This window comes from Bombus vancouverensis, chromosome 12 (assembly GCF_051014615.1).
Source record: "Bombus vancouverensis nearcticus chromosome 12, iyBomVanc1_principal, whole genome shotgun sequence".
NCBI classification, from domain to species: domain Eukaryota; kingdom Metazoa; phylum Arthropoda; class Insecta; order Hymenoptera; family Apidae; genus Bombus; species Bombus vancouverensis.
In genome coordinates, this window is record NC_134922.1 from 9,288,586 (window position 1) to 9,313,166 (window position 24,581).

General features: G+C 40.8%; 1 protein-coding gene across 6 annotated transcripts in view; it reads right to left on the minus strand.

Moving 5' to 3' along the window:
- Positions 1–24,581, minus strand: part of LOC117155571 (zinc finger protein castor homolog 1) — a 122,964-nt gene that overhangs the window by 39,885 nt on the left and 58,498 nt on the right. For all 6 annotated transcript variants that reach the window (XM_076623186.1, XM_033331683.2, XM_033331682.2 and 3 more), the window contains one exon: positions 4,055–4,473. In XM_076623186.1, coding sequence (XP_076479301.1) covers positions 4,055–4,473 — 419 coding nt within the window. The remainder of the gene's footprint in view (positions 1–4,054; positions 4,474–24,581) is intronic.

Genomic DNA, 24,581 nt, shown 5'->3' on the forward strand with positions numbered 1-24,581 from the left:
GGCGATACACCGAGCCTCCCGGGCCATTTCGTGTCTCTTCTTTGGCCACGTACACATGTATATTTAGCTCGACTTGCACACCGCCGCCCGGTACACAGCGAGACCGATGCAAACGCCGACCTATCGTTTCCCGTGAATTTCCCTCCATTCGAACAGTCATCGCCATAAACAGAGGTTTTCTCGCGAATCGTTTGAATGGGGTGGTTGCACGAGCGGTTTACATTCTATATTTAGAATCCCTGGTCATCAGTTACATAGGAATTTGCACCACTACATTTTCCACGTTTTCCAATCTTTTTAGTAAAATCGTTCAATTTATTGTTATCGTGCGTTCCTATTTCTTAAGATTATAGGAATATACGTCGCACGAGTAAACTGCTTTCGTGTCCGATAAATTCCGATTTTTATTTAGCATTATTAGATTTTAGAACAATTGCAGATTTCTTCTTAAGAGAATAAATTGTATAAAAAGGCCGAAATTGAGAATTGTTTTATCTATTAACATATTGTGGTATCGTATTATACGTTGAGTAACTTTTAGTAATTCTTCGATTTCTCCCAAGAAAAATCGATAAAATCCTGACGTAACATATTCGTTTATAGCTTCGCGGTTCTCTATTGGGTTCAACTTTGTACCCTTTATGGCATTCTGTAATGATCAAACTACAAAAAAATTTATCCGCGCTAAGTGTAGATAATGGAGTGGGTGACGTAATAATTTTCAATTATTCTCTTCTATTCTATCCAATTTGGTTTCCGTTCTGTGTTTCTTTAAATATTGGAGCTGCTTCCTTATTGCAGCGAACCCTACAATTCTATCTACCACATCTGCGTTATTCGTATAATTTTTATCACAGGACAAAATACTAGGCTCCTTATTGTTAGGCTATTCAAGGTGTGGTGCGAATCTTGATTTACTCGCAAATACTATATGATACTATATGCATGAAGATTCCTCGTGATATTCACGAGGTTGTTCCAAGTTACTGGAATAACCCGTGTATGAAACTTGTATATCGAATGTAGGGTGTGTCGAAGGATGGCGTAGAATGTTAATTGTTCTTTTAGAAAGTTAATTCCCCGACGCCTGACGTAATGTTTCTCACCCAAACCGAACCATCGGCGATTTTTTCTCTTTTCTTGCCTGGCGATTTGAACAATCCTACTTCAGACGTTTTATTAGTCATTGTGAAAATGCAATCACATTAAAACCAAGTTTCTTTCCGTTCGAGTCGGTCGTCCATCATTTTTCGAAGCGATTTCAAAGCGAACTCAATTTCGAGACGATTGTTAGCAGCCTACACGCGATAAGATAAACCGAAGAATCTGTCCAAATTTTATGGTGACCGGGCTTTTTATCGTTGGATAAAATCGAATTGCTTGTCCTTTTTTCCTGCCCCTCGATACGATTCTGTACGCGTGCGCAGTGCGAATCGAGGGGAAAGGAATCATTGTTCTCTCGATTATTTCATGGGAACACGTCTGAACGAATTAAGGTCAAGAATCAGGGACTCTCGGAGATTACGGCAATGCATATCGAGGGACAAATTATGATTAGTTGGTTCGTGGTTCCAGGAACCCCTGAATTATTCTAGCGTAGCTACGCGTTTCCCGCTGGAATGCCACAGACTTTTACGAGTCTGTCGACGAGTCATCATTGAGCCATCAAAGAGACACGATGATTCACTGCCCATCGTCGCTAGAACCTTCTATTATTTTTCGTCGATAATATTTTCCAATTATTTTTAGGCGAACTACGATGTTTTACCCGCTCGGAGAATGTTATTTTAAAACGACGAAGGTACAGTAGTGCGCAAAAATTGTTGGCTATTTACTGCTGCTCTTCTTAATTGAAATATTCCACTTAGCACCTAGTGTTTCGTTTGTCGGAAAGTAAATCGATCAACTTTATTTTTTAATGGTTTCTCAGTCGTATTACATATCTACACGATTAACGTACGAGTTTCAAGAAACGAATGACTAATACAAGTTCATGGCCATTTGATCGTAGTTTCTCTGACTCTTCAATTTTTTAAAAGTATTTTAATAAATTGTGTCGAACTAAATCGTAATACGAATTAATTCGTATAGAATTAAATATCCAACAAATATAGAACAATTTTAGAGCGAGCCAAAAAAATGGATGTCAAAAACGTAAATAAATTTAGAACAGAATGGCAGATATTTTTGTCATCGAGGGACCAGAAGATCATACAATATATTGCTTACCTCAAATTAATTAATATTTTCTTCATCGAACAACGAAGTAATTCTTGAACTAACCACTTCTTCGAATAAAATAACAAAAATTAAACACAACATCGAGTATCTTTGTATTCATTTATAATAGCAAAACATTTTGACAGATGGCATCAAACCTGTGCACAGCAGGTACTATAGTTCTAAACTAGATCTAAAATATGATGCTAAAATACGACTCATTTCTCTATAGAACTATTCGATTGCCATCGAAGTAGTTGAAGAAACGAAACGAGAACTAGCTAACGATGGAAACGAAACGATTTCGCGCAGAGTCAACTCTGCATACATCATCGAGTCATCAATGCAGCGTGCTGTAACATGTTCTTGGATGTAGTTCAATTTCACGGAACAACGAACCGCGACCAACTAGATTTATATTGCATCGTGGCAAATTTTCTACACAAAAAGACATAGAAATGAAAATAAACTGCAATTCGATATCTGCATCTGCAGCTTTTTCGCGTCAGAAATCTTTTCCTGATTTCATTTGAAGCGTAAAAAAAAGAAACCTGTTGGCATTTGTAAAAACATCGAAGAAATCGCAATGAGAATAAATTAGTTGGCAGATTTGGTTTACAAGGGAAACGGCAATCAACGGGTCGAGTCAATTAAGGAAAGCTTTTAAACCGCGAACAAGATTTCACGGTGAATTAGTTATCTCGGGTATTGCGTGAGCCAGTCACCAATAAATTGAGATAATTATTTTCATATAATTGGCACGGCGTGTATGGATCTTGGCGTTGGTCATTAAAGTGGAAACAAGTTGAACGAAATCCAACCGCTGTAGCAGATGCTCGCGGCATGTTGACAATCCGGTGTCACGTCATCATCAACAGGCCCGGTGTCCACGAGGTCTACTATAATCGATCTACGTCTTCGAGTCACGAGTTAAGCTCGATTCACAGTGGGTTAAGTATGAATAACTACACCAAACTATCTTGTTTCTTCATAAAATTATACATAGAGCGATAAAAATAATCGGCTCGTTCTATTATTTTCCTGATCTTTAGTGCATCACATTATTTCTGTCTATAATTAAATAAGCTACGTTGAGCAAACGAAAAGCGCTTTATCGTTTGTGTGAAATTTAATGAACAAATATTTTTCTTCGTTATTTGGCTAATTTATTTTTATTATATTTTGCTTATTTCCTTTTCACGTTTGTAACCATTAGATACTTCATTCTCAAATTTTGAAATACTTTACTGATGGAAAATGTAGTATCAAAATTTAAATATACTAAAATGTATATACTAACACATATGTGAGGTATAATATTTTTCACTGAATTTTAAAAATAACTTTTCCACTTTTCATTAAGCTTCGAAGAAAATTCTGAAGAAATTTAAAAGATTACCATTTACCAAAAATTCCACCGTAAATGGGTTTCTTGAAAAAGAAATAAACATACTAAATTTAGAAAGGAATTTTGCCAGTTTTCATTACATTTAAGAAAGACATTTTTAAAGATCCCATTTACAAAAACTTCCACTGTGAACGTGCCGTCTTTTAAAACGAATAAACATGATAAATTTGAAAAGGAATTTCTCCAATTTTCATTACATTTAAAAACAAATTTTAAAGATTCCATTTACGAAAGAAATCTCACTGTGAACGTGTTGCTCTCGGAAAGTATCCGCGGCGACGAGCACGATGCGAAGGAAAAGAAGGAAAAAGGAAACGAAACAATCCATTTCCGTCGCGAGGGCGGAGAGAGAGCAGGGGACACGGCGAAACGCTCCGCGGGAGATGAAAGGGACCCTCGTCTAATTAATTTGTTCGACTGACTCACCCTCGGCTCTTCAGGTTCCTCCCTCCTGACGTTCTGGAAAAGGACGCTGCCGATCTGAACTTGAAGATTTTGCTGCAACAACTGCGCCAATTGCGGATTCTGCGACAGAATCGCTGGATTTTGTTGCAATAGTTGAGCAACTGCCGGATTCTGCACTAAGATCTGGCTGAGGGGTGTGTTAGCCATCGCGTGAAGCGATTGATGCTGCTGTTGCTGTTGTTGATTCGATTCTTGTTGCTGCTGCTGCTGCTGTTGCTGTTGTAAGTTTGGTGAATTGGCATTCGAAGTCTGACAGGATTGAGACAGGTTGCTAGGGGGTGGATTGTGTCGCGGTGGGCTTTGGGGGGTGTGCGGAGGCGTCGGAGGACTTCCCGGCGCCATTGACGATGCATCCTTTTCCTCTTTCACTTTCACCTTCCCTGTAACAAAAATTTGCATCATTTGATTGGCATAAATTTCATAATACTATTAATTCGGATAGTGTCTTTAATTGTTCATTATTTATCATTATTGCTTCTTATGATTAAGATCAGTGGATGTCACTTTGAAAACTTCTTCGAGGATAAATATAAATTAAAAAGTTTCACTCTTGAATGTTAATGTCACTTTGATAAGTATAAATATGAATCGATTAGTGCATTAACCCTGCTGCGGTCCACTTATTTTTATGTCCCAGTCTCATTCTGTTTTTTTAAATACACCGTTTCAGAAAAGATTCTCGCATAAAATTGAAAAGAAATATGATGGACGACACTTTCCTCAAACTTGACAAACTTGTTAACGGTAGAAAAGCACGACAAATCGAAAATGATCCAAAAGAACGCAGTAAGGTTAACAGATTCTATAAGATCTTCCGTAGAGGTCCAAACGTTCTTCTTTCACCTATCGGATTGGCTCTTCGACCTGCTTTCAGTGACACCTCGAAGAGACTGACAGAGCGACCTGTATTTTCCAAGATTCTGGAAAGCAAGGTGGGGAACGGGCCTGTCGATTGGTCGAAAGCCGGAACATGGATCAACGAATAGAAACGCGACGACTTTGTGGAGGTAAAAAAGTGACTGAGGGGAAGTTTTTTGCCGGTTGAAGCTGAGAGTCGTGAAATTGAGACGTCTCGATAGTGAAAAAGCCGCAATCGACTGCAGGAAGCAGGTACATCTGCTGATTCCCTCAGTTACGAATTTTCATACCCCTCCAGATACTTTCAAATTGCATTTAAACTACAGTTATAGTACCTTTTAAAATATATCTTTTATTTAAATAGTTTTCTTCTGTGTTTCTGCTCTGTTTCATATTCCTAAAATTATTACAATTTTTCCAAACATCATTATTTCGTACTTTATTGGTGTAATTTCTTTTCCAAAGCGTTCTTTCGTTGTTTTCCATTGTTAGAATTCTGAACACTTTCATGTTGTACCATACAAAGATATCTATTCCTTCTTCTATTCTGTCATATCCTAATATGAAAGACTAACAGTATTGCAAAAATGTTGCTACTATTTTTCCTGTAGTTCACGCTTTTGAAAATCCATTTAATAATAATTCCATAATTCCTATCAAAAATTATTCAATTTTTTGGAAAAATAATTGTTTACAAATTCCCAGTTATTAATAAGATAGTTGGCGATCGAAATCCTGGGCAAAGACAGCTGAATGACTGCTCGTTCTTTCCCAAAGAGAAGACAAACGAAGACAGCGCATCCCAAGGAGGGTTTAAATCGATGGAAGGAGTTAGGGCAGCGTTTAATACCCCCGGGTGAGAAGTCTGCGATTCAGGTAGATCCAACAGGGTTTATTCGCACCGAGGAGGATCCATGAGAACATCAAACTAAGACTAGGAAATTTTTACCTGCAGCTTTCGACCTGGCCAGTCGATCTCGTGGCCGCGAAACGAGGAAGAAAGTGAACCAGGTGAACCAAAAGAAAAAAAGGAGATTGGAAAACTCTGAAAAGGGCTTTAAAATTCCGTGAGACCCCCTTCTGCTCGAATCGATGACGTCTATCGAAATTACGCAACCCCTTAAGCTTCATCTCTACCATCTCTTATTTCGTTTCTTTTATATCGCTTCTAGGATTTTCCTTCTCTACGATTTTTACCACGGGACGATCCTAGAGTCGTTTAACGAGACGGATATGCGGTTCCGTCGTCGACATCGATGAAAAATGACTATTCTCCGAGATAATTTAGGAGACTGGCGCAGACGTGTGGGAAAATACTTCGGAATTATTTTTAGGGTCCCGGCGGATTGACTGGCTTTTTAATTGAATGGAATGTTATTTTAATATTCCTTTTTTTAAAAATCAAAGGTGAAAGGTAAAAAAAAATAACTTTTCATCGGCTTTACATTTGTGAAAAAGTTAACATGGTATTTAACCTTCAATCATAGACAATTCCGGATTGAATTTTTATTTTATTTCCATGTTCAAACGAAGAATTTTAATATATATATATTCTGAAAGAATGATTTTTTTTTCATTGCCATAATCAAATGGAGAATCTTAAGAGTGTCAATATTGATTCAATATGTACCTCGAATTTTAGAAAATTTATAAATATAAATGATATATTGATACTAAATGCAAATTGGTATTTCTAAATTCACTAAATATCATAACAAGTATTATGCTTTGAATATTTTATATAATTTTTGGTACTGTGCGAATCCTGTGCATATTTCACATTCTTGAATTTTTCATGAATGCATATTTTTTATAATATAAATACTGAAATATATGACAAAGGAACATCTGTAGCTAAGAATCGTGGAACTTTTAAAAATTAAACAGACAAAGCTTCTTATTGCTTTCTTACTTATTGATATCTGAACCTTAAAAAAATATACAAGGTGTATCTTGCGGTTGTAGGCGATAAAAAAGGAGCGACTTGGAATGATTTCGTACACGTTTCAACGGTAAATGGATTTCTACGAGGGGATACTCCTGAAGAATCGCATGCACGCTCGCGTTATGCTTGTATCCCGAGCCGGATCCTTAAATTGACTCGATTTTTAAGGTCCAACCCGAAGAGGAGGTTGCGCCGCGGGGATCCTGTGTTTCTTTTCCTTTCGCGACGTTCTCCCTTTCATCTTTGCTCCACATATCGTCTTGGCCAGCCGATTGATAAAAATCAAGCGTAAGAAAAAAAAAGAAAGAATGCCCGAGAAAAATGGCAAAGGGGGTTGAGGGTGGCGGTGAAATCGAAACGTCCAAGAAAATAATTGACGCAGTTAACGACTTAAGAAGAAGATTTATAAATCGAAACATTATATATACACTTGGAAGAAACATGATTGCACGTCGACCCATTATTTGAAATTTTGATTACATCTTAAAGATTTATAGATGTTGATGATTTTCAAGACGGTAAATGTATACTTACGACTCAAAAGTATCTGGACACTTGTCCGTAATATAACGTAGAAGTTGGAAATAAGAACGATGTACTGATAAATGATTACATTTACAATGAATCGCTGTTTTCTGATAAAATAATACATCGATCAAAGATTTCATTATTACACTATATATTACTACTGATAGATATCGTTGAAGGATATTAATTATTTAATTCAACAGTTCAAACGAATCGATTCAACGAATACTTCCACTATTGACTCTATGTATTTTTATTAAGTATACGACACTGCTTGTAAAAGTATTAATTTCATGCTAGCAGAATGTAATTTCTCGAATCAAATAACAATGCGAAACAAACGCGGAACGAAGAACCATGACGATGACATCTGACCCGCTTACCCTTGCACGAACATTCCAAAGAAAAAAAAAAAGAGGAAAAACACGAAAAATCTTCAGGATCGTGTGCACCCATTTTTACGAGATACTTAAGCCTTTAAACGAAAGCTGGCTCCTCTCCGATATCCGAATTCGCCGGAGAGAAATCGGTTAACCCCCGATCGACGTCTGGGGTCGCGCGATTTTTCTCAGGGGTTAAATCGACCGTGGCCCCCAAAAACTCGCGTTTTTTCCCCCTTCATCCACTCCACGAGTTCGCAGGTAGCCGCAGCTACCTGCAACACGCGCGTACGTCCGCCAGTAACCCGGAAAAGAATCCAGTAAAGAAAAAAAAAAAGAAAAAAACGGGGGAAAAAGGTGGAATAAAATAAAAGGCAGAAAGGGAGGTGAGCGCCGAGCGGAGAAAGGGAGAGATTACGCAGGAAACGTCGGAAAGGGGAAGGAAAACACGTAGTAGCTGGCCCTTACAGCTCGAAGAAACCCTCTTTTCTCTCTCGTCTTCTTCGTCTCTGTTCCTTTCACGCGGCCTCTGTCGCGCTCTCTAGGGCGCAGGGGGTAAGAAAACAGGGTAAAAGTGAGTTAATAGTCGGTAAAACGGTATTCACCCCGTGACCCGACGGGGTTACCGGCTCCTTTAGGGCTGAGCCTCTTTTTTTCTTCCTTCTCTTTTCTCACTGTCGTGAGTTCCTCTTCCGGAAAGGGGTCGTGAACGGGACACGCCGGAGGGGTGGAAAGGGATCATCGTTCCGTTTCGTAACGGGAAATGGAAAACCGAGACACGAGACACTCCTTTCGCTGAGAAATCTGAGTAATCGTTCCGGGTGCGATGGTTCGTCGAGTACCTCGCAAGGGACTTTGGGTATTTTTTTCTGGGCAAACTCTCGCATAGCAGCGTGAGAGAAAATGGTGAAATTTTAGAGATTCGCGAGTTATCGGTCAATCTACCAGCAGTCGGATTTCCTGAGAATTTAACGATTTTTTCCTTTTTTTTTTTTTTGATATAACGACTCACGATAGAAAAGTCATATCACTATATTATGTGTGCTGGATGAAACATCTTGGAAACTTCGTTAACATTGTAGCGAGGTAAACTATCGCGGTTTTCTTAATAAAGTTTGAAACGAATCCAAAAATATATGGTAGAAGTAACACGATATGAAATATGATTTTTAATGTGTTTCTTATCTGTCCGGCGTAAAGGATTGAACGAAAGTTGAGAAGTAAATACGAGCGGTATAAGAGAACGGGGAAAGGGTTAACGAACGGACGTAATAAAGCGTGTGAACAGTAAATCGAAGACTCTCCGTGGGAAGTGGAGACGCGACGTTGGCCGATCGCGAAATCCGTGTCGCGATTTCCACGTATGCACGTTAGGCATGCGTAACGCGAGGAACACTATAAACGCTCGCGTGTTTCATTACACGACGATACGCACGAAATTCGATTCTAATGGGAAACAAGAAAGCCGAGAGGCCGCGGCCACTCGTAATCCGACGTCCTGGCGCGTTTCAAATACCTAAATCACGAATAACGACGCGATTCCTCGTAAAACGGAGTGGCCTGGCTCTCGACAGAGATCGCGCCGGACTTATCGCTAATTGCGATATTACCGCGGGGACAACGATCGTTTTTCGCGCGAGCCATCGAAACGCGAGGATTTCACGCGTTCCTGGAATGCGTCGCATAAAATTCCACGACCCTGTTTATCGGCTGAGTGTCCTCCCTTTTCCTTCTTCTTCTCTTTGCAACAGTCGCGCTCAAAACGGCACGCGGTATCTTGGCGATCTAACAGTTGGAAGAATAGCGGATTGAGACATTTTTATCTGTTCGATAAAACGTCACTCAGGCAGAAAATCTTAATGATGACGGTTGGAATTCAAGAATCGGGGATTTGGATCGGGAAACGATGGATAGTCTTCGATCATCGAATTGGTACCATATCGGGAATTTCATTCTTCCAAGTATAACACGATTTTACATCGTGTGGACACCATGGGAAAAGATGCGGCCAGTCTACCTACGTCGAGTTTTAAATTTTGCTGCTACTCGGTGATTAGAAATATTTCGATATTTCTCTTCGGTTGGGAATAAGATTTGTTAAATCGAAAGAAATCTTATACCGAACCAATGGTATAATATGACAATCAATATCTTCGAAACGTTTAAGAAACTGACGAACGTATACATATATTTAATACCAAAATCAGATAAAAAGGAAGAAACTGGAGATGCAGAATTAACTCATTGAATTTTGCAATAATTTTAATTAACTGCACGAAGTGTATTTACCGAAGCATATTTATGTAAATATGTCGTAGCTGTACATTTTCAATTCTGTTTAAATATCGTATGCATATAATAAATAGAAAAATATATTAATTGAAAATCTTCGATTTTCGCTCTGTTTCATATTTTTGATACTTAAAAGTCCCTGTCCCGTTCTTCTGTGTTTTTCATATTAGTTTCATATTAGTAGGCAGACCTAATATTTTGCAAGAGATCAATCGTTAAATGATTTAACGCAGTTTTTAAAGGACGCTCTAGAATGCTTGATAGATTGAAAAATAGAAAGATACATTTTTATCGTGGATGTTTTTCTCGGGTTTCGAACGCCTCCCAGCTGTACGTTTTCGAGACGCGGGTATGGTACGGGCGAAGAACCGGCTGCGAGAGGCTTTAATGACGGCAGTCGATTCGCCTCGGTCGATATATCGTCGTCGGCGATGACGAGCCGATGGAGAATCGACGATTTATGAGGGAGATTCGTCCGAGGCCGACTTTTCCATCGCGATCCTCGCGGGCCTCGTGTGCAACTCTTTGATGGATCGAGTCTTTTATCGCGCGACCTTGAACCCTCAACAGGTGTCGGTACCTGGCCACCTCGAATCGATTTTCATTTTTCCTAGCCGCGAAATTATTGGATTATATCCCCCTTGGCTTTCGCCTAACAAATGAACCGTCCATTAAGGCGTTCCAACCTCACCGCGCGCTTTTTCAGCTTCCATGACGACCGATCTCTTTCTCTTTTCATGCTCCATCTTCGGATTTCGATGCTCTTAATAAAAGAGTTGGAAAAATTCATCAACGTTGAAATATTAGCATTGCTCTTCCTACGAACAAGATTAATGTTACTACGTTCGTGTTTCTGTAATTGTTCACAAGTCTCCTCAATTTGAGACAAGTATAAAAGAATCGTTGATACGCAGAATTTCCTATCTTAAGCGTACGTCAAAGTTCTCCTCGGAACGTTACAAAAATCGTTGCTTGGTAAATGCTAGAAAGTAGAATCGTGACACGAAAAAATCGAGCATCGGAGCAGGGTTGAACGATAATCGACGAAATGTAGGTAGAAAATTAAAAAATAGTTTAAAAATAGCTTAAAGATACTTCACAACCAAATTTAGCGAATTACAAGACCTACGAGACAAATTACTAAGGCCGACTCAAATATCCTGCTCACTCGAATAACCCTAACTCACCCTCCTATAGGAACATCGCGGTAGATTAGAAGACGACCAAATCATAGAAGCCTCATCCTGCTGAAGGGACTGAACCACGAAAGGCAAACTAGAACCTTGGGGTTCTCGGTTTCGCGCGATGCCGATCTCGCGAGATTCCCTGGCAGAAAAATCGCCACGGGGAGCGAGAGCCGCGTTCGAATTAATGAGCCATCTGCGTAATTTTTTAAGCGTAGGCCTCGCAGCGGCTTGCGAAAAACGAGGATTCGTCGGGGGCCGGGTGTAACGTTTCCCAAATTTTAATATTTGACCGTGGCGAAGAGGGAGAGAGGAGATGCGTCAGCGGCATGGCGGGGGCAGGGGGTGTAAAAAGAACGGATAGGAAGAAAGAGACGGATGTTCGTGGAGAGGTAGAATAGATAGGACGTGCGAAGGCAAGGAAAGGAGGGTAGAAGAAGCGGAGCTGGGGCGAGATAAAGACCGAAGGGCCCCGCGGGGCCCATTTTTAACACCTAACAGAAGTCAAGATGCCCGGCCGTGATTAGCGTTCCGCCGGGCCACGATGGGGCCTCGGACATTATCCTGTGAGAAATTGGCGGCCGTTCGTTCCTTTGTTCCAGGCGATTTTTTATTGACTCAAATTCTGAAAAAAACACCCGGGTGGAAGGCGAGCAAGCAGCAGCGCGGCCAACACACGAGGACGAACACGAGGGGATGAGAAAGAGGAAAGTGGGGGGCAACAGGGATATGCCGGTTTAGAATCCCGCGGTGCCCCACGAAACGCGACGGTGTGGGAGGCGACGTCCACCGGGATCAGCTGCAGAGATAGAAGGGAGGAAAGGGGATGAGGGGAGACGGGCCAACAGAGAAATATAAAGACGGAAAGACACCGCGGAACGGGGCACAGGGGGAGAGAGAGAAAGAGGGAGAGAGAGAGAAAAAAGGGGCAGCGAACAACTGGCTACGGTCGAAGCCAGAGCTGCGCTCATTTTTTCTCGCGACCGAACCCGAAAACCCTTTTATGCCCACCCAAGATTAATTATCCGCCGTACTCGAAAAATGAAACGGCCATGAACAAAGAGGAGCCGCGCCGAACCGTGCCAGAAAACGCAGCCTCTGTCCTCCCGCTCGTTCGAGACCACTCTTTCTCTCTCCCTTTCTCTCTCTCTCTCTCTCTCTCTCTCTCTCTCTCTCTCGTCGTCGTCGTCGTCGTCGTCGTCGTCGTTCGATACGCGCCATTAAATTGGAAGGTAAACGATTTTCGCTTAATTATTGACCGAGACTTGACCCTTTTGTTGTTCATTAAAATGGCAATAGTAACAATTATGACGAGAGTCTTGGCAAAGGAAAGTCGTGTTATGCGAAGTTTGTACAGAAAAGAGAATGGAAGTACAGGATACCGAGATTTCAATTAATGATTGGATATTAAGGAAAGATTGCAGCAGACAGATACGACGAGCGCAGTTTCGTCGATTTCCTGATTTTGATGTTGTTCAGTGGTTAAAAGAGCGCACTTTCATATGGCGCGTTTAAAAAGGGGAACAATCTTTCCGGTGCAAAGATATGTCTTTTAGCAATAGGTGACAGATGCATGGGATTTTGTCGGAAAACAGGATGCAATCACATAACTTGATCGACGAATTAAAACTGAAATGCGAATGAAACATTGCGGCGAGACATTCATAGAGATTAGCTCAATGTTCACAATGCTTATAATGAACGTTCATTTTTACGAAATACCTATAAATCAGCGAAGAATGTCGCAAAGAATATTCTACACAATAGTTGGCGATTAATTATCATTTAGCTGAATCATTATCGAATCATTAGAACGAAGTATATTATGCCACAGCAATAGAGCGAAGAGCCTACTGAAAATAATTTCAACCCCTAAATAAAAACTAAATTCACTTAAAAAACAAAATTACTCGTAACGCATAAATATAATGTAGAACGGAACAAAGAACAAATATTCGCGAGTCGAAATTCACGCAGCGTTTGCTATTCGAGAAGGAATTCTGCGATACAGCGCGGAATAACGTAATCTCCTGTTTCTTCATCGACATGAGAGGAACGGCCGTGACTCTGCGCAGGCAAAATGCAGCCGGGGGGCGTGGATAGAAGGGGGTTAAGGAAAAAGGGGGTAGGAGCTCGTTAGACCGAAAAATTCCACCGGGCCCGATTTGAATATCGCATAATGTCGAATTAATGCCGGAAATTCGACTCGGTGGGGCCCCTCGCGACGCGGTAATGGGTGGGGGCCCCGAAATTTCGTGGCGACCCCCATAAAGCTGTTTCGCGTATGGAAAACGTGCCAGGGCAATAAGTCTCCCTTCTCTCTCTTCCCATCCTCGTCTTCCCCTTTCCACCACGATATGACACTCTTAAAACGGATTTAAAACGCAGAAACCCGAACGTTCGAGGCGCGAGACTCGTTCTTCTACTTTTTCCTCCGACGAGATAAGGGTGTTACTTAAACGACCGAGATATTTCAACCGTAAATGGACCGTGATGTGACTATATTTTGCGCATGGTTGTTGTAAACGTTGAAATCAACGAGATTATTGGCTAAATCAATTTGATTTTGCTGATAAGTTATCGTTTCTAACAAATTATTATTACTAGGCTGCGGATTTTTATTCGTGGGAAATTTGAACGTGCAATTATGTGCCGAATGCACGTAGTATGTAGAAATATACAATCCAGTGTATAGTACTCGTTACAACACATAGTAACATCATTTTTCAACTGGATTTCATTTTTCTAATCGCATATCTTCGTAGAAATACGGATGTGTATAAATATCTTCTATCTGATTATTAGCAATAACAACGATTCAGCAACAATGTTCATTAAAATATTGTCTGACGTGATAATTACATGAAACTTCGACTTATCGAAGCTACTTTTAAACGATCTACATCTTTGCACGTTGTTTTCATATTAAAATCAAAAAATCAACAAAAATTACGTTTTTCTCGCGTGATTTGCACATGGCTGCTTCTTGAAATACAGCCACGTGTACGTGATTTTGTATTTAGCAATGTAGAAAGGTATTATTCTATGAAATATGTTCGCGTGCACAAAATGTGGTATTTGAAGATGTAGGGGGGTATTATTCTATGAAATATGACTATATTATAGAACGTGGTTATCAAAATATTGTTTCACGAAAATCTGGCCTGCTTAATAATCCTCAGGGGCCTGATTTGGGTTCTTCGGGGCCTGTCGAGGCTTTTCTGCTTTTTTCTAGAGCATCATGGCAGGGGGAGGGGGGAGGGCGCTCTTCTCTCGTTCTACTCTTATTTTATCCGAGGTCGGGTCCCATCCGCGCGTCCTTTCTTTTTGCTTGACATAATTTAAAATTTATGAGTTCGAGAATCGGTTATGCGCGGCCTCCGCTTGCTCGGCTCACTTTTACCATCCCCCTTCCACGTCCCTGCACCCCATTCCGCCATCCCACCCCCGTCGAACCGGCGAGGTTTCGCCGCAGAATTTGAATATTAAGATTAGACTAGCTTTAATGCCGTTCCTCTCTGTATTCGGCTCACCGATACACCGAGGATTCCTCGCGAAAACGTTTTCATAAACTACTATCCATCGCCATCCTCTGCTCTGCCTTATTTGCACATCGTTCACTCCGGCGGACAAGTGTTGACTATTGGAAACATCCGAGTTCGAGATTTGCAAACTTTCCAACTTTCAAATTCGAGGCATTCAAGGATAATTCCTTTTGTCTCAGAGCCAATGGGAGACACGTCATTAGATGTTCTTTTATTGGAAGTTGAAAAAGAAAAGAATTTTAGTTTTTAAAAAAAATTCTCAGAAAAAAGAATTTACTTTTTTAAGTAGTCTTCTTCGATATTCAAGCATAGGATATTTGGAAATTTAACATTGAAGATTTCTCAGAATAAATTATTTTACAGCCAACGGCAGACGCGTTGGGTAATTTCTTTTTTCTTTCGGAAATTAAAGAGAATTCAATACGGAAATTTTGAATTGAAGAAGCTTGAGAATAAATTATTTCTAGCACGAGACACGTCATACGATATTCTTATATACGAAATCGAAGAAGGATTTCGATACGTAGCCTCTTTCCATGTGTTCCTCTCTATCATGCAAATTGACTATCGAATCGCGGATTCGTCGAAAAGCGGCGATTGTTTTTGAGGTGAAGATTAGGTGGGCATCGGAAAGAGAGAAGTTCATTAAGATCGTCGAAGCCACAGTCACCGTATTAGGTTCGACAAACTGGTTTTCGCGGGTCTTTTCTGTACCCTGCATCATCCGGCGTATCGGGATCGAATAAGAGAGCCATGCGACTTTGCATGGCCCTTAACCCTTTGTTTGAACACGTGCAACTAAGATTACGTGAAATTTCCCTTCGATCAACGAATTTTCGATGCTTAATCGTCTTTTAATCCTTTGAGGCTTTATATCGAAGTATACTTTCCATCTCATTCAATTCTTTTTAATTTCAACACACGAAGCACGTTCTTCTATGCATAAATAAAATTGAAATGCACAAAAGGCAATTTTTCTATGCAACGAAAAGGAAATTTAAATGATAAACGATAAAACAGTACATCATGATATTACGAAACGAAATTATATTTGATAAGTCAACGAATACGTACAATATACAGTGAGTAGGTAAAGTAAGTAAAAATAAGGGTGTTATATACCTAAGCATAGATCATTCAAAGCTTCATTACGAGCTCACCACACCCTCATTATCGAAGAACAGATGATTGTTATCAACGTAGTACAAAAATTACCAATACCAATACGGTGCCAATCTAAAACTTTCCTTTGACTGTGAAAGTATAAAAAACTTCACAGAAACTGTAACCAAGTTTCGAAAGCAGATTATTAAATAGGAAACAATAAACATAACTCTGATCATAGAGGGTTAATCGATTGCTACTTTATAGTGAAATTTTTAAAAGCGCCTCAATGGTCTGTCGACTTCTAAAAACGAACGCCTACGTTGTCGCATGATGAAAGTGAACGATAGTGTCGACACAGGAAAACGAAGGGCCAGAGAGCCGCGTTAACCTAATCCGGAATGATCGTGCTAATTCTAGCGGGCTCTAGAAAATGATATAGAAAGGATCGGGAGGAGGCGGCCGATTTAAATATAATCGGTGATCCCATTGTTTCCGTTCGATTCTAAAACCGTGGCGCGTGACCGCTAATTTGCCAATTGCCTGTAATAAATAGTTGGCAAATGCCTGGCGAAATTTTGTGCAATCGCCAAGTAAAAAAGCGTGTCACGCGTGTCATTGTGACCGTTCTCACGGAATGCACGAAGAAATCTTCGCCCGATCGATCGTTCCGTGTGTAATGCTCGTCGATCATCGATCGTTCAACAGGCACTTTTCACCAGGACTGTACGCAACACTGGCCATGTGTTTTCGAGTCTAGCACGCACTCCTACGAAAGGGGCGACACGTCTGCGTTCTTATTTCCCCTTTCTGTTTGGTGGAGGCGAATTTTGCCGGAGAAACGGGCCGCTTCAATCCCAAGTGATTCGTAATTACCGGCCACGTCAACAAACAGACACGAAAATTTTATCGTCTGAATGACTTTCCACGGCAGTCTGAGAAAATATACAACGCTACAAACGCTCGTTCTATCGTGTTCGAAGGAAGAGAAGAAGAGAATTGGAGCTCGGAGATTATTTCGATCTTCTTAGAATCTGATTGTGCATACGACACAAGTTCATTTACACCGTTGGCTATAAATGTTAAAAAGACACAGATTTCAAGTTCGTGGAGCAATCACAGCCGAAATTCCAATAAATAAATCTTACTGTATATTTTACGTTGTAAGACACAGATATTAAGGACAGAAGGTAACGGATTTACGTTAAAATAATTAGAAAATAAAAAATAGTGAACTAGTCAGTAGTCTACTGAGTATCCTTAGATTTGTTTAATACTTATAGCGTATTTGAACTCATGGCAAATTCATACAATAGAAGTTTACGAAATTGTCCCACTACCAATTATTTTATCACGCGATAAAACTTCCTGTTAAGTCAAACGTATTCAATGCAAAACAGTCCAGTCAATCGAGCGTCAATTAATATTTCTAACAAACGATTTTCGAATGAACTTTCCACTGTAATCGAACGACAAGGTTACTCTCTAAATTATCCCAATACGAAAGACGTTTACGCAGTAGAAAGCAAAAATGAAGCAAGTTGCTCGCTTCACAACATCAATCGTTTCGTCACACATTAATCGAGCCAACGGACTAAAAACCAACGATCCACGATAATTTCAATAATCGCCGATATCCGTCGAGAGACCACCGTCAGAAAAAGCTCGACAACCTTTCTGCCCTGGCCTAGAGGCTGCGCAAACACTTCCCCCGATCCGGGTCTGACAACGCAGAAGGGTTAGCATTACTCATCCAGAAGCATCGTGGTCGCGCGCTGTGTCCTCTTCCCCTGCATTAACATTATCTATCAAAGAGCAGAAGACACCGAGCGAAAGAGAGAAAGATATGAAGAAGAAGGCCGCAGAAGAAGCGTCAGGTTGCCTGGTACACACGCATACCATAACGTTTCCTCGAAAAAAGGGGGCAGAAACTACGTCGAAATCCTGGTGCTGTCGTTGTCCTCGTCCGGAACGAGGATCGGTCTGCTGGGCAGAAAACGGACAGAGAAAGAGAGAAAGAGAGAGCCAAGCAAAGATTCTCCTCGGCTAGGAATGCCTGCTGATGGATTGGTCATCCGTGATTAATTTGACAAGCTGACTTTCTGGTTTTCGGAGACTGACAAGGGGCAGCAGGGGCCTCCGCGCCGCGGGGCCTAATGGGCCCTCTCGTTTTCTCTCTTTCTCTAACGTGGGACGTGTTCAGGTCTCCCTATCTCGGGCCACGAATCGATGAGTCCAGCCAGTGGGATTGTTTGAAAAATTAATCGACCCTCCGCGCCGGCCCTCCGTGGAAACGCTAATGGACACGGTCGTCTTTTCTATCGTTTATGAAGCCCGTTGACCCGACACGTTTCGCCCATGGGATAACGAGGATCGCGCTCTCCCTCCGCCAGAAATGTCGCGGATAATGGCAACATCTTATTAATCTCTTTCCCTGCTTTTTTCAATTCAACGTGTTTACCAAGGATCCGATTTCTGTTACCGGCCTCTGCATGTTATTAGGAGAAATCACGATGCAAAATTGTGTAAAAGTATCATTTAGAGACTAGGAAAATTAATAAACAAGCTACACAACAAATAAATTGAAATCGAAAGGGCGTGACATTTTGAAACTTTTTTATCGAGAAAAAAAATGGTTAGTTAAATTACTAGAAATTATAACGCCCTGGTGGAATTACAACGAGCGTACATTAAATAAAAAAGACGTAAAAATACGGAGACACATGAGACATGTTGATTTCCTGACAGTTAACAAACCTTTAATTGCTTTATTTCCTTAATGTCGGTTCCCTTTTCCCAAGGAGCACAAAGCGTGAATTTTATAGCCGCCTCTTTGCACCTTATTGATCGTGACACGCGAGACCACTTTATCTTTACGAATACCGGTTTTCTTTCTAGTCGATCTTTTACGCGAATGAAGAAAAGCAAAGACAGATTGAAATTCCAGAAACAAGATCTACTTCGATACAAGTGTTCAAATACCTTTGCCAATAACTGCATGCTTTATACATTTTGCCAATAGTTTCCTTCTCACAAACAAATAAATGAATGAAAATACGATAATAAATGAAGAAAAAAATCTTTACCTTCGTCCAGATATACTCGCATTTCGCTACACTCTTCTGCTTTCTGATCGTAAATCACAGCTGCAACGATTTTTATCGTCTCGTTTCGTCGAATCCTTGATAACGTAATCATCGACGATCGATCGGCGGTGTATTCGCGTCGAGCAAGCAGATAAGCATCGACAGAGGTGTCTAAGCTCAGCCGTGGAACGCGTTTCACGCGAAAATCAAGCAACTCTCTATCTCGAGCCGATCTATCGAGGATCTGGAAGAACCTGTCCGCCGCGCTTCACTGATTTACGCGGGAGTTCGCATGCGTACGAAGAACGTGGAAACGCGATCGTATACAAAAGACGGGGTGGAGTTCTGTCGGATAAGATCTGGGCAAAATGCGGAGAAAGATCGCCACGAGCCATGTAAACCGGGGATGAAGCTAAAATAGCGAACGAGTGGAGGAAAAAGCCAAGAAAGTTTTATACGCAAGTTAGTTGATCTCGTGGAATACTCCTTCAATCGGGACGCTTAGAACCAAAACGAAAGTTTTGGAATTTTTGAACTGAGCACAGAAATGGTTGCTTGTATGAGGAAAAATGACGTCGTAAGTAGCGTTGTATGAAAAGATTGTTTGCTATGAATAAATATAAATTGTATGATAGTATCATTTAGGATGTGGAAAAACTAATTGCTAAGCGAATTATAGAAATCAGAATTATGTGTAGACAATTGATATAACTTAGTATCGCTTAGAAGCCGTAGAACTATAGAAATAAATCGAAGGCAAAGAAACGCAGACATCACAAATTGTTTTCTCTATATTCGATAATCTACAACGTGAAAGATGACACTCGTTAAGAATATGGTCTGTAGTATACGTTATATCAAAGAGAAAATATGTACAACGTAATACAAACACGATTTATTCTGAATAGCAGAAAAATATCTCTGGTTCCAGATATATCAATTATTATTTACAGAGAGTTTCAAGTCAATGTAGTTTCGTTAAATGCAACCATGTGATATTTTTATTATTATCATGTTTTATTAAAAATTCCAAAACGAACGCAACGATATGTACAGCGAGTGTATAAGAAGAGAATATTCGCTGGAGAAGCAATAAAAATATTTACATCGCGTTTCGAGTGAGGTCGGAGGAAGAGGAAGACACGGAGGAGTGATCGACGCTGGACCGGAATTAAACAAATAATCTCCCCCGTGCTGGAACCAGGGAATCCGTTATGGCACCAAAGTGCGCCCCGGTAAAAAGGATCCCATTGAATTCTAAATTTAAACGAATGTCCGAGTGTCAGCGGGCTGACATGACGGGCAAAATAAACAAGATGCCGGGTGGAGTAGAAAAAAAGAAGAGAAAAACGAGAGAGGCGGGAATCGTGGAGAGTGAAAAACCCCGGGCGCGGTCTGATATTCGTTTTCATCTTTCATCGTTCAACGCCCATTGACCTCGATGATCGTGTTAATTTCGCTAGAGAAAAAGAGGACGAACGGCAGCGGGGCCCTCGCTTTTTTCCCTCGTTTTATGGAAAGTTGTTAATTTGACAAAAAGTCGGACAATTGACGGTAATTCTACATCCTTCGTCTTTTGTTCGTTCGCTCGGAGTACTCGCGCAAAAGTTAAAATCGGCCAGAGAGTACAAAAATTGAACAGTTGCTCGATTCTCCACGATCTTGAGATAAAACCAACTGATTGCTTGGTTAATCTCCGAACAATTCTCTCGCTCTAGAACGAGAACGATTCGAGTGAAACGTCAAGTATCGTGCTATTCGTATTTTGCATTTCGTCACACATACAACGATTATTTAATATTTATTTCACGTAAACAGCTGAAAGTATGTATTTTTCGTACGTACTTATACGATATTGCAAAATTGGACTAATATCGTTAATGAAATTTGACAAGTCGGAAACTGTTAATACGAATTGTTAATACCGAGAAATGTAGCGCTAAAACGAATGAAATTTCCTACGTAATTTTGTAGACAAAGTTTTACAAATTATTGTAAAATTATAAAAGGGAAGTTTGCAACCTCGTCGGTTCACTGATATTATGAGTTAACAAATTATTGCGTAAAACAGTCCAGAAATAGAAAAAAGAGAAATCTTGACGATAAAGAAAGAATTATTTTCTGAATCGCTCATTCTCAATTCTTCGTCGTTTTATTACACCGTCAAAGAGTTAAATTTCATTACGCCAGAAATGCAGGAAATCGTGACGATAAAGAAATCGTTCATTCTCAAACCGCCGTTTCATCGTCGTTTTATTACACTGTGAAGAGCTTGAGATCTACCGAATCCTACTGTAATTCCACGAAACCAAGAATTCTCACGAGAAGCACAAGCAGAAAAACAATTCGACTAGAAATGGCCGTACCATCCTCAATAAGACCTCTTTCTCTGTTAGTCTCTGACTCAGAACTTAATTGACGAACAAAAAAAGAAGATTCAATTAACCCGGAAGCGGACATCACCAATAGACTCGATCAAAAGACGAATCACACGCGTTCCTCTCCTTCACGTTGGCAACGTTTCGATTTTTCCATAAACATCGCGGATGTTATCGAGCACGTAACGAAGAAAAGCAGGAGATGCAAATGTATATACAAGAAGGAAGGCCTCACGTGTTCAACAGAAGCAGGCCTAGTTCGGGACGTGGCTCGTAAAGGCTTTCATAAAAGCTTCCATAAAACGTTCCGCGATTCCAGTTGACGTCTCCGTGAATTCCTCCGGTTTCCTTCGACTCGCCGCGCGTTGAAATTCCAACACATTAGACCGCACTTGTCACTGTTTCCCGTCGTTTGGAGGAATGATTGATCGTTGCACGACCAAAGCCAATATATCGATTTATTATTCGGTGTTTCTAACAAGCTTTTGGAGTATTAATATCTGTTTGATCATATTAGTAATCGTTTATATATGTTGGCGATTGGAAAGTTGAAATAGACGGAATGTAGATTCTGGCTGGGGACAGATAGATTGCGGATTTGTACGCATTTAGAAATTTTAAAGTGCAAGTATGTATACATATGTATAGGCGAAAATAAATAGAAATAAGTAGAGATAAGAGCAGGATAATGTTATATTTCCAATGATAGTGGGATATTTGTATTAAGATTGCGTAAAAAAGTATGAATTTGCATAATGGAAACACTTCTCTTGTTGATTTCAAAAACGGGCCTCGCGTGTATTTCGTAACGATTAACGTGTTAGAAATGTCTCTTGAGAAACTCAGTCACATTATCTGAACCTAGGAATCTAACGAACAGATAGTGAACATTTATACAAATTCCTATATGATTACGAGTAAGGTAATACAAATTTTCAGGTTCACCTGAATCAAGATTTGTTCCACCTACGAAATAATGTACGGGTGCCTTACTCTGTGGACATTGTGCGCATTCTGCAAATTTTTGCGTCTATAAATTCGCCATGAATGCACAGTAGATATTGCGATCAGTTAATAACCTTCTCAGTTTGCAAGCGTGGAATGTTCCACTACGTGATTTCATCGTTTCTAAACTTAATTTAAACGACGCGAAACACCACAGAATATACCCTTTACTCTCTTCCAGGTGACCATGGTACTGCGGAAAATTCGCAGAAAATCAGCCAAGTAGTTACAGTCGAACTACCATCACTAACGTTAACTATCCTCGCGATAATTCCAGTTTGCCATGGCAAACGAATTAAATTCAACTCTGGTGGGGGTAATAATGGGCCACGTGGGCCACAGTCTCGCGATTATTCTGAAATCCTTCTTTGTGAAACGGTAGATAAGGGTTAACGTATTTCGGCCTCTCGAGAAGCGCACGGTCCCTCTTCTCCTGTTCGTTTTTTCTTCTTTCACAATAATGCAGAATTCGTTGAAGGTTATGAGAGAGAAAGAGAAAAATAGAGAGAGAGAGAGAGAGAGTGAAGGGATTCAACAGGTCGCCGATCCCAAAGGTTCTCGACACCTCCTGTCATCCGGACCAGGGTCCCTTTTGTCTCCCAACGAAGAAGGAGCTCCGATTTCGATCTCGTGGCAGACCTACATCGCGCTATTCCTCGGTACATACTCTACCTACGTGCTCAAGTGGCCTACACGTGGAGACATAAAAGCTCGTAACCAGAACGATCTCCCCCTTCCGTTTATGCCGCTGATCCAGAGCCCACCAGAGTCTCGAATTAAATCGGAAGCGATTCGTAACGCTCGTTGAAAAGCGAGTCAGCTGATTTCGAGTTTTCTCCGGTTCCTCTACGCATCTGGTGAATTTCGTCGTGTTTTATTCATATTTTTTTAACTGAAAGGGTTTCGTTCGTAATGGACGTTCTTAACCGAACATTGTCAATGAAAGATCGTAATGAAAAGTTCTCAGTGAAAGTTGTCGATTGAAAGTATTTTTGTTAGATAGCGGACTGACTAATCGTTAATACGCTTAGCGCGGTATATTCGTAATTAGAATAAATTGAGTGTTTTTACGAGAAATTGGGAGTATAGAAATGCAAATTGTAGCTATTTGAAGCAAAGAACAGGTTATGATATATAGTAGGTGAGACCAACGTGTATTCAGATTCCATATCTTCGTGAAATTGTAACATTCACAGTCTAATTATAATTAATATTTAATGCAAATGCTAGCACACTAACGCTCCTTCTTCTATGCTGTTCTTCCTCTAGCAATTTACATCTGTTATATATCGGCTTCAAAGCAAAAGCGTGACATCTGTACAACAAACTTTGTATACTTCGTCATCGCTGAACAAACCTCTTGTCGAAGTTCGAAACTCTGTCAACCTCGAATGGAACTTCCCAAACTCGTCAAGTGCCAGTCTCAATTTCATCGTCCAACACACCAATCCAACGCGTCTCTCAATTTTGACGAATTCAAAATGTGGAACGCTGTATTACGCATCGATGAATCATTTTCCACTTCATTCGTTGTACATTTTCCCGAGTAATAGCGATCCAAAAGGTGCGCACAAAAATCTCCTAAGTACATTGTGTCCCAACAGGTGTCCAAAAGCCTTCTCGTGGCGGGATATCATTTTCAACAACAGAACGACCGAAGAAAGAATCGCGTTATCAGTTAATGAATCTTCTCCCCGTCGAAATGAGCGCTGGTCGGACCTCGGGTTCAGTCTCGACCGAGAGAGTCTCTCTCTCTTCTCTCGTGGGCCCCGACAATAGGAGCGTCCGACGAATTTCGAAAAGAGGCAAAATAAAAAATGATCCTTCGGGGGCCGTAGCGGAGGAAGAGAAGGCGATCGAAGCGAAACAACGACAGAAGGAACGAAAGGAAGAGCTTTCTCTCTCTCTCTCTCTTTCTCTCTCCTTGGCCGCCTGCATGCCTTGCTCGCCGTCCGTCCGACTGTCTGTCTTCTCTTTTCATCCTTGCTGCCTTTTATCCGGCTGGAATGATTAATGGGTTCACGGAGGCATCGCTGTCCTCCACCCCACTGTGCCCTGAGACTAGCACCAGCAACAGCACACGCGGCTTTTCTGCTTTTCTTCGCGCCGGATTACCCCGTCCCTGCCCGCTTCGCTCCTCTAACATGATTCAACCGTTGCTGGTTGTTCGCTCACGCACCCCC